The 12068-nt window shown below is 39.4% G+C and overlaps 1 protein-coding gene across 1 annotated transcript in view; it reads left to right on the top strand.

Annotated features, from left to right (window-relative positions):
• The window catches only part of MYO16 (myosin XVI), a 599120-nt gene that overhangs the window by 83926 nt on the left and 503126 nt on the right, over nt 1-12068 (top strand). Inside the window, exon 3 of the mRNA XM_075562598.1 lies at nt 9599-9742. Within this exon, the coding sequence (XP_075418713.1) occupies nt 9599-9742 (144 nt within the window). The remainder of the gene's footprint in view (nt 1-9598; nt 9743-12068) is intronic.

Raw genomic sequence — 12068 nt, 5'->3', positions numbered from 1 at the left:
ACCACTGCCTTTGCCTGTCTCCTTAGCTTTGTCTTTGTAGTACATTAGGGAGTTGGAATCAGGGACTGTATCTTTACAGATTGACTTCATTCACTTAAGAAACACTTAAAGTTCCTCGCTGTCTTTTCATGGCTGAGAGGGTTTGTGTTTTTATCTGGAATACTATTCCATCGTTCAGATTCACTCAAGGTTTTCTATTCTCACCATGAAGGACATCTTATTGACAGCCTTTATTCTCTTCAAATATGAACAGAGCAGCTATAAACAGTTGTATTCAGGTTTTATGAGGCCATAATTTTTTATTGCCTTTGGAGAAATGCCTAGGAAATGAATACTAAATCACATAATAAAGCAATGTTTATTTATAAGAAATTCCAAACTGTCTTCCAAAGCCAGTGTATTCTCACGAACAATGAATGAGTGTTTTTGTCATACCAAATCCTCACCAGCATTTGTGGTTGTCAGTGTTAAATTTTAGACTTTTTAATGGAGGTGTGGTTGTGTCAACATTGCTATTTTATTTTGTAATCTTCTAATGATATATGGGGGATCATGGTGGTGTTGTGGGTTATGTTTTGGACCACTAACCACAAAGTCAGTTGTCCAAAACCATCAGTTACTCCTTGGAAGAGAGAGGATGCTGTTGACTCGTGGAAACACACAAGGGCAGCTGGACTGTCTAAGAGGGTCTCTGTGGTCAGAGGGAGCTCCGTGACCAGGAGTGTTAATGACACGTGATGCTGAACACAGCCTCACCTGCTTCCGTGCCATCTGTGTAGCTTTTTTATTGAAAGGTCTTTTCAGGATATTTTGCCCATTTTATTTTATTTTCAACTTGAATTTAATGGAGAGCCTTTATTTATTTATTTATCAATCATTTTATTAGGGGCTTGTACAATTCTTATCACAATACATACTGACATCCATTGTGTCAATCACATATGTACATTTGTTGCCATCATTATTCTCAAAACACTTGCCTTCTACTTCAGCACTTACTATCTGCTCCTCATTTTCCCACTCCCTCTCCACACACCCCCCTCATGAACCCTTGATAATTTGCAAATTACTATTAGTTTGTCATATGTTACATTGTCCTACGTCTCTCCCCGCACTCTTCTCTGCTGTCCATCCCCCAGGGAGGGGGCTATACGTAGATTCTTGTAATCGGTTCAAACTTTTCACCCCACATTCCCTCCACCCTCTAGGTATTGCCACACCCATCACTCGTCCTGAAGGGGTTATCTGCATGGATTCCCTGTATTTCCAGTTGCTATCTGTACCCATGTACATCCTCTGGTCTAGCCAGATTTGTAAGGCAAAATTGGGAGCATGATAGTGGGGGTGGAGGCGGGAGGAAGCATTTAAGAACTAAAGGAAAGTTACATGTTTCATCGTTGCTACCCTGCACCCTAAATATCCTCCCCACAACCCTTCAGTAAGGGGTGTCCAGTTGCCTACCGATGGGCTTTGAGTCTCCAGTCTGCACTCACCCTCATTTACAATGATATGATTTATTTTTTGTTCTTTTATACCTGATCCCTTTGACAGCTTGTGGTCACACAGGTGGTTGTGCTTCTCCCATGTGGGCTTTGTTGTTTCTGAGCTAGATGGCCGCTTGTTTATTTTCAAGCATTTAAGACCCCAGACACTATATCTTTTGATAGCCAGGCGACATCAGCTTACTTCACCACACTTGCTTATGCACACATTTGTCTTCAGTGATCATATCGGGAAGGTGGGCACCCACTGATATGATTTTTTTGTTCTTTGATGTTTGGTAAATGGTCCTTTCTATACCTCCTCATCAAACAGACTGGTTTGCTTCTTCCATGTGGGCTTTGATGCTTCTCAGCTAGATAGCCTCTTGGTTATCTTGAAGCTTTTAAGACCCCAGATGCTATATCTTTTGATAGCCGGGCACCATCAGCTTTCTTCACCACATTTGCTTATGCACCCATTTGTCTTCAGTAATCATGTCAGGCAGGTGTACATCATGGAGTGCCAATTTAATAGAACAACGTGTTCTTGCATTGAGTTAGTACTTGAGTGGAGGCCCAATGTCCATCTGCTGCCTTAATACTGAACCTATAAATATATGCTATAATATATGCACATAGATCTATTTTCCACCTACTATATAGATATATTTACATATGTACATGCCAGTATTTAGACCTCTATAAATACCCTTTGTTACCTAGTTCTTTTCTCTATTTCCTTTTACTTTTCTCTTGTCCCACTATCATGCTCAGCCTTCATTTGGGTTTCAGTAATTTCTCTCGGTTACATTTCCCTTTCTGAATCCCTACCAGGTCCCTCACACCCTCCTTTTCACTGATTCTGGGTCACTTGTTGCTCTCTTGTCCCTGGGTTGGTCAGCATATCCTCCTTACCCCTGCCTCCCCCTCTCCCGTGTCCCCTCGGAACCATTGGTTCCATTGTTTTCTCCTCCAGACTATTCATCCAGCCAATCTTATCTAGATAGACCTGTAGAGATAATAATATGCACCAAAAATCAAGTCATAGCAAGATAGGCAACAAATGAGAACACAGTGATGATAACATAAAAGAAAATCAATGACCCATAAAAGAATAAATTAATTAAAAGGAAACAATTATTTAAAAGGAAAGAAAAACTGTAAATAGATCAAGGTCTGAATTTTGATCTCTAGGCGTGTCCTTCAGTCAGGTCTGATGGGGTGCCACGCTCTGGCCCCAGAGTCTATCTTTTGTACTCTCTCAGGGACTCCCTGCTCTGCTCCCATGGTTGCTCTGCTGCATACCTTTAGTGGTTTGCTTTATTGCCCATTTTAAACCAGATGGTTTTCTGATTAAGTTTTTTTTTCTGATTAAGTTTTAAGAATTCTCCATATATTGGGTGAACAAGTCCTGTGTCATAAATGTGACTTATAAATATTTTCTCCAAGCAAGAGGGTTGTCTTGTTATTCTCTGAAGAGCGTTTCATAGTACACTGGCTTTCAACTTGGCTGTGTTGGATGCTCTCAAGGGAATTCCGACTCATCCTGATCCTAGGTACAACAGAATTATCCACCCCCACCCCAGTCCTGCACATCTTCACACTTGTCTTTAAATTAAGCACATTGTTGCAGTCACTGTGTCACACTTCCTGTTAAGGATTTTCTTTTTCACTGCCTCTATACTTTATTGAGTACAATGTCCTTGTCAATGGACTGACATGTCTAAACTTTAATAACAAGTCCAAATTAGTATTATTTTCTTTATAGTATTCATTTGATATTCCACCTAAATACTCAGGACCAAATCTATGGTAAACATAGGTTTTCTATTTTTTGTATTTAGGTTTATGATCCACTCTGAGTTAGTTTTTGAAGATCTCAGATACTGACCATTTCACGACAATGCAGATTATGAATTTTTGTACTATACATACAATGGATTAAGTTCGACAGTGGCTATTTAAAACAAAACAGTGAGACACATTTGCATTTAAAATTAATTGCTGCCATAATGATTCTTCAGTGGAAGCAAAAAAAATTTAAAAATATAGCTTAGAATACGCTCCTGGCCACTTGAAGGACTCTCCCTTCAAGAATGAATTACTCCTTCAATGCATGAATCCTTGGTTCTATTACATTGGCATTTTATGATGCTCACCTTCTTGACACAACTGCTGAAGACAAAGCAGGTGAATAAGCAAATGTGGTGAAGAAAGCTGATGATGCCCGGCTATCAAAAGATATAGCATCTGGGGTCTTAAAGGCTTGAAGGTAAACATGCGGCAATGTAGCTCAGAAGCAACAAAGCCCACATGGAAGAAGCACACCAGCCTTCGTGATCTCAAGGTGCCAAAGTGATCAGTTATCAGGCATGAAAGAACAAAAAATCATATCATTGTGTGCTCACCTCCCTGATACAATCACTGAAGACAAATGGATATATAAGTAATTGTGGCGAAGAATGATGATGATGCATTGCTATCAAAAGATATAGTGTCTGAGGTCTTAAAGGCTTGAAGGTAAAGAAGCGACCATCTAGCTCAGATGCAACAAAGTCCACATGGAAGAAGCACACCAGCCTGTGTGATCAGGAGGTGTTGAAGGGATAGGTATCAGGCATTATCAGAACAAAAAGTCATATCATTGTGAATGGGGGTGGGGGGGGAGATGTGGAGTAGAGACCCAAAGCCCATTTGTAGACCACTGGATATCCCCTTACAGAAAAGTCTTGGGGAGGAGATTAACCAGTTAGGTCAGTTAGGGTACAATGTAGCAATGATGAAACATACAACTTTCCTCTAATTCCTACATGCTTCCTTTCTCCCCTCTCCCGCCACCCCCATCATGATCCCAATTCTACCTTACAAATCTGGCTAGACCAGAGGATGTACACTGGTACAGATAGGACCTGGAAACACAGGGAATCCAGGGCAGATGATCCCTTCAGGACCAGTGGTGTGTGTGGCGATACTGGGAGGGTAGTGAGAGGGTGGGTTTTAAAGGGGGAACCGCTTACAAGGATCTACATGTGATCTCCTTCCTGGGGAAAGAGCAACAGAAAAGTGGGTGAAGGGAGATGTTGGACAGGGTAAGATAGGAGAAAATAATAATTTGTAAATTATAAAGGCTTCATGAGGGAGAGGGGAGCAGGGAGGGAGCGGAAACATGAGGAGCTGATGCCAGGGGCTTGGGTGGAGAGCAAATGTTTTGAGACTGATGAGGGCAATGAATGTACTAATGTGCTTTACACAATTGATGTATGTATAGATTGTGATAAGAGTTGCATGAGCACCTAATAAAACAATTTTAAAAAGAATTAATTGTCTTAATGATTCAGTGTGACAAATAATTTCTGCTATCTTTTCAGATTGATGACAGAAAGAAGGTAGGATACAGACTCATATACATAAAATAAGCAGATTGAAAAATAAGAAACAATGAGCCACTTTTCAACCTCTGGACAACTTTTTCCCTTCGGATCTTTATTGCAATTACATGCCTATGGCTATTAAGCACAATCCGAGGCCCACATATGGAGCCAGAGGTGAAATGTTGTTAGCAAAGGGCTGATACTAAATTGGACACACTGTATTAGTCTGGGTACTTTAGAGAAACAAGTACACAGAAACTCATGTATAAGAGAGAGTTTCATGTAAAGGTTAAGTGTGCATCAAGAAAATACCCCAACCCAGTGCTGCCCAAACTCACAAGTCCAACATTAACCCAAAAACCCATATGTCCAATACCAATCCACAAAGTCCTCCTCCATCTCACAAAACAGTGGTAATGATACTGGTACAGGAGGAAAGCTGAATCAGTGAATGTGTCAACATCTCAGCATTGGCAGGGATCTCCACACAGCTGCTCCAGCACCCAGGGCTGCATCAGTGTAGGTCCATGTGGCTTCTCCTTGGGGATGTCTTGCAGGAAGTGAGCCTTGCAAGCTGAGGCAGCTGCACCCTGGTCTGATCATCACAAAGCAAGAGACCTGAGAACTCAAAAAACAAGGCTCACTGAACCATTTATCCTTCCACCCTTCAATTAATCCCACATGTGTTTATTGGCCAGGTTGACACAATAAACTAACTAACTCACACACTTAAGTAGAATGTATTAACTGCAGGCAAAAGTAAAACTGCCCCACCATATCTATCACTGCCGGAATATTTTAATGGCATATCAAGCGTACATTGTTGGTGGTCTGCATCTGCAACAGGTGAAAGATTTTACCAGGAGAGAGCAGTCGCTAGGGAAGGACATCACGGTTGGCAAAGTGGAGGGCAGTGGAAATGAGAATGACAGGAGAAGATGGATTGACACTGCGGCTTCAGCAATGGGCTTAAACACTAACAATTGTAGGAATGTCACAGGATAGGGCAGTGTTTCCTTCTGTTATACACAGTGTTGCTATAGTTGGAGTCGACTCTATGGCACCTAAGAACAACAACAACAACGATTGATTGGCATGCTAAGCAAAAGTAATGCCACTAAATTGTAGATGTGCGGAATGTTGCAATTTTTAATTGTCGGTGCACCCATGTGGAAGATTGCTTGTATCTTCTCCTTCCTCACCATTTTCATTCATCTGAAGTTTTCCTCCTGAGAAATGAATCTGGTTACTACAGCTTTCTTTCAATGAACATTATTAGCAAGGAGTATTTCCGCATCACTGTATATTTAACTTGCCAAGCCTTCTTGTGGAGAGTCTTCTTTATATTTAAAGGAATTTAAGTTAAGGAAATATATTATGTAAATAAGTAGTATAAACATCATCAGCATATATTTGAGGTTTTTCTTTTAAATGCACTTTAAGATTTTCTTTCTTTCATTTGAGGTATTTAGAGTCTTCACATTTAAAATGATAAGTATATATAGATATATAGCCACCGTATTTAGAGCCACTCTCTAAATGCACCTTTCCTTGTCTTTGTATCCCTTTGTTGTCTTTCACTCCCCACCCCCATCTCCATAGTTTGCAATTATAGTGCAGTGAATTGCTTAATAAAGTCCTTCTAGTTATGGTCTTTATAGCTCTCACCAAATGACTCGACACAGCTATGAATGAGCCAGGGGTTGAATGGCTTGTTAGTAAAGCAAATGACATACTTCTCATGCTTGAGTGAGACTATACAAATAAGGTGCGTGGAATTGAATCAGTTTTGCATTCCCAATATTTCTATAAAATGTATCATCCCAGAAGTGGAATTGAGGCTCACACTGCCATCAAGAATAAAGACTCAGAGCAGAGCACATCCTTTGGACATAATCCCTCTATGGTGATCCTGCTAGATCCAAGAGGTAGAACGGTGATACTAGAGATGACAAGGTACAGGAATCAGCTGCAGAGAAGTGATGGCAGCTTAGGCAGCAGACGCAGGGAGGTGCCAGGAGAGGGAATTTGGACTTTCCTTGACCACAGAGGGGGAAAGCTGAGTGCCTTCAGGCAGAAGCTTGCTGGTCATGTGGCATATATCCAGAGCATTTGTCTGGAGAGTTGAGTTTATTGACCCAAAGAACAAGAGCTAAGTCACTTTGGACTGAGGTTTACCTGTGGGATGAGACACCTCTGATGAGCATTCATTGATAACTAAAAGAGCTTTGTAACACTTGCTGGAGTAAAACAGAGGCCACATGGTTGAGAAACCAGGGACCAGAGAGTAATGTGTTTGCAGCCTATCCTGATGAAAGTATTATAGCCTTATTTCTAATACTGAATTGTAACATGTCCATTCTCTAATAAACCCTATAATTATATGTATTGTCTGTGAGCTCTTTGTGGCCCTGACAATGAATTATCAAACACAACAACAGAGTAGAATGCCATGGTGGCATGGGTGCTGTCAGAATAAGTAAAGACAATTGGACGGTGTAGGCATCTCTGACTTAGCTTTGGTTAGCTGATGGAGTTGATTTTTAATTTTTTCCTTCATTGGGAAATTAGAATAGGTCAGTCACTCTCCCCATCCCATTTTCACAGCAATATACATTTTTAACTACTCTCAATCCATCTTCAGATCACATATATTGCTTTGTGGAAAGTGTAGTTGTCCATGGCAGTATACAAAGTATCTCTTATGATATGCCTATGATTCAATTCACATATTCATATTCTGTAATAATTCAATAACAGGTAGGTGAATTTGATCAACAATACTACTTGTGGGAATATTGATTGGTACTTCATTTTGTTAAGACAGTCTGTCTGTTCATCTAAATCCTATAAAAGAAACATATTTAGAAAAACTAAATCCATTGCCATCAAATTGATTCCAACTCAAAGTAGGACAGAATAGAACTTCCCAGGAGGATTTCCAAGACTATCACTCTTTATGGAAGCAGACTTCCTTTTCTTCCCCCCACAGAGTAATTGATGGATTTAAACCTGAGCATCTGACTAGTTAGCCACTGCACTACCAGTAATCTGGAAACACATCTTACAGGAGAGGAATTTAGTGGTACGAAGTTGACCTAAGATAATGTATAGTGCTATTAAAAAGACAAATAAAGACTGGCTACATAATTTGCAGGGCAGAGCACAAACTAGTGCAGTTCCTCGTCAATTTTTATTAAAACTCTAATAGACAAAGCGTTGGACTCAATGCGGAGTTCAATCACAACTGCATAGGTCATACGTCTAAGAAGCTAGCATTGACTGATAGGTATGGCTTGAATCCAAGTTGTAGAGGAAGGACACCAGCCCATGTGATCCAAAGATAGCTAATAATAAGATCCGAACATGGAGAAGGGAATGGTGCCAGGGTCTAAATCCTAAATATCCTATTTGCAAAGTGCTGTGGATGATTGTGAGAGCAACAGCCCAAAATCCATTTGCAGAGTCTCTATGTGGGAGGAGCCTCTGGTGAATCCTCAGTGCACCTAGTGCAGGGATGTCAACAGCCCCCCAACAGACAAAGAACTTTTTAAAGTGGATTTTAGCACGCGTGCTTGGCCTGGAATGTAATACTTTGTAACCTGATCTCCTTATCGACTCAATGTGAAGTGACTCTATGTGTTAATATATCTCTGTTTTCTCCTCAATCTATATGCCTATTGTTGATGGATCCTTGTTTGTTTTCAGATCTAATATGGTATATTTATCTGTATAGGGAAAATGGGGTGTGTGGGATTAGGAAGATAGTAAAATGGATGATTTGGCTGGGGCCACTAAAGGGGAGGGTAGGGGAAATGAGGAGTCACTAACAGTATGTAACAGAAGGTAGAAAAGATTCCAAACTTGATTGTCAATGATGACCACATAGCCCTCCTTCATATGAGTGAATGATCAAATTATATATGTTAATTATAGCTCAAAAGAAAATAAATAACATTTAAAATACAAAAAAACTCTCTGCCATTGTATGCATTCCCACTCATGACTCTAGAATTCTGCTCTTGAACCCTGTGAGTTTCTGAGACTGTACTTCAAACAGGACTGGAAAGCCTCGTCTTTTTCCTGAGGAGTGGCTGGTGGTTTTGAACAACTGACACTGCGGTTAGCAGACCAGCTTGTAACCCATTATGCCAACAGGCTCTTTTTAGCCATTAATACTCACTGCCTTTAATTTAGCTGTTAGTAGTGTATTAATCTGAAAATAAAAGTGTTCTTGAGAGTTTGATTTGGTAGATTATTGAGAACTATAAAATATTATTCAACCATTAAATTTTATGTTATCAAATTCCATAATTATATTTTATTATAATTAGGAGCTGGGAAGAATACATATAAGAATGATGAGAAATAAAGCAAATCTGCAAAAGGTCTTCCTTGGGTGCCATGTCATGGTTAAATTTATTATGTTTTACAATAATAGAACATGCTGTTTGAAAGAAGTTGCCCTTATCTGTGGTAGAGACATATAGCCGCCTAGACAAATCATCTCAGCTCTTCTAATATTCCCCGGTGAGCTGGTGAAGACAGCCTGAGGAGTGGAATACTTCTTTCCTTTGAAAGAGCGTTTCTATTGTCTATTTGTTAATTAGAAACATGAACTTTTGTCAGTTTGATTCCACCTCTCAAATTTCAAAACCATCATTTAAAATTGCAGTTCCTGAGAAATTTGGCTGGAACCGTATTATAGAGTCCATTGTTTGACTTGACTTCTGATTTATGTTTCAGTGTGCCCGGTATGATAATGCCTTCATTACGGAGGTCCTCATTGACAGGGGGGTCAACGTCAACCAGCAAGATGAAGATTTTTGGACACCCATGCACATTGCCTGTGCATGTGATAATGCTGATATTGTTTTGCTGCTTGTATTAGTAAGTAGATGAATTCTTCCTATTGACTGTTATAAAACTTGATGTATATGTTATAGATTAAATTGTGTCACCCTTCCCACCCCCTACCCCCACCCACAAATGTTGACATTCTCAGCCTGATGCCTGTGTGGTCAGAATCCTACTTGGGAATGGGTTGTCTTTACTCTGCTAATGAAACAAGATTAGTGAAGGTCATCACTCAAATAAAAGTTTCAAATAAGAAAGTCTTTAAACAGGCAAGGAGGCAGGAGAAGCAAAGATGAGGAAAAAGAGAAGCCGAGCTAAGTGAACATCTTCCAGGAGCAGAAACTCAGGAAGACGAAGAACTTTCTCCGGGGGGCAGGGAAGAATCTTCCTAAATTAAACTGGCACCCGAATTTGAACTTCCAGCATCCCAAACTGTGAGAAAACAGATGTTTCTTAAAACCTCCCATGTCTGATATTTGGCTTATAGAACCACTAAAGACAGCATATAAAATGTTTTATACTGAACTATAATATTTATAATTGTTTAATTGAAAAAATATGGTACATTTATTTAGGTGATTTTCCTAGAGTACAAGATAATTAGAGATTAAGGTTTTAGGTCACACAGTTCTTAAAACAGATTATGTAGGGGGCGCACCTCGCTGTATTGCACCTGTCTGTCTTTGGAAGTTATACCCCTTCATAATTGGCAAGTGTATCATTGCTACCAAAGTGTGAGCTTTTTCTTCTATTATTCTTTAACTTCCATTCACATTCTATTTTTCATTCAATAGAGATAAAATTATATTGACATGAAGCTTATATTGAACTTTGATCTTTTGATACATCAAGAAATACAAAGTCTACACTTGGTGACATAGAAAGGAAAATGTTAAATGTCAAAAACATTGCAGGTCTTCGATTTTAAATTTTCACTTATAACGTGGATCCTTAACAATGATCTACCCACACATTTCAATTGTTTTGGAATTTTTGTTTTGCTTCATTTATTTGTAGAAACGTTAAGAGAGTACATGTGAGTTTGAGAAAGCATTTAGAGATCTGAAGATAATTATAAAAATATTATTTTTTATTACAAATAAGAATAACCTAATTTTAAAGGATTTCTATGATGTGCTTGCTTTTTAACATGCAGTGTTTTAAATAGCCCTCAATACTTGATAAGCAAAAGAATTGATGTTCAAATAATATGAAAAAAAACCTGCCTCCAACCAAAAGAACACAAACAACAAAGTCTAGATTTGACATGAAGGTCACAATCCCCACGGTTCATCCTGATTCTTCGGGGTTAAGCTGCCTGGATTCACTTTTAGGGCTCTGCTACATTACCAGTATCTTGGTGGCAGCAAACAAACAACAGTTATTTCTCTCGCACATCTGGCTGGGAACAAGTCAGAAATCAAGCGGGGGCAGGGTCCTGCTCCCTCTGAAACCTCTCGGGAGGAAATCTTCCTTAACTCTGCCTTCTTCTGGCAAGACCAACCAGCCTTGGTTTGTAGCTGCATCAGTATAAGATCTTCCTCTGTCATCTACTATGTGCCGGAATCTCCCTCTTCCTTCCTTAGAATATACCAGTCATTGTGGATTCAGGTTCCATGCTAATGCCATATGACATCATTTTAGCTTGATTACATCTGTAAATACCCTGTATTCCGATACATATAAATGAGTTTAAGAATTAAGTTTACCTTTTGGACACAATTCAACATTGCCTGCTCAACCACTCATCTCTCAGTTTGTGGTTCTGTGGTGGAAGCTGTACCACCGGTGTATCCAATGTCACCATGGTCACCTATGGTAGATAGGTTTCAGCAAAGTAAGGTTCCAGAATAGTAAGGTTTCAGCCTAATTCCACAATACGTCCACTTCTGAAAATCTAATGAGCAACAGAGCTTAACATAGTCTGATGTCATGCCAAAAGTTGAGTGACTTTAGTAGTAAGAAATTTTGAAAAGAGCCAGAAGAAAGGAGTAAGATTTCCATGGCTGACATCTGGTATATTATGAGGGCAGATTGTAGGTATTTGGTGGGAGGTTGGATTTGATGAGAGATTGAGATTGACGGTCTTAGGGTTCAAAAACAAATGCGTGATTCCTCCTGCTTTTCCTTGGGAATTATGTGAGAAGAGAAAAGGGCTGAAGGATGACTTCCACGTTTGGGCGAGAGACTTGAGGAGTTACGATCAGAATTTTTGTTTACTAAAATGGAAATGTTTCTAATTCTGTGTGAAACATAGAATTAGCATTTAAGTGAATAAAAATGTCTTTTGAGTAGCAGTTTTAAATTATCCAGGAAATTGTTATCTTTAAGATTGTCTTCATTGATTTTTGAGATAAAT

The sequence above is a fragment of the Tenrec ecaudatus genome, chromosome 11, assembly GCF_050624435.1.
Source record: "Tenrec ecaudatus isolate mTenEca1 chromosome 11, mTenEca1.hap1, whole genome shotgun sequence".
Classification (NCBI taxonomy): Eukaryota; Metazoa; Chordata; class Mammalia; order Afrosoricida; family Tenrecidae; genus Tenrec; species Tenrec ecaudatus.
Note: the sequence above shows the minus strand (reverse complement) of the source record. Positions and strands in the feature narration are given on the sequence as shown.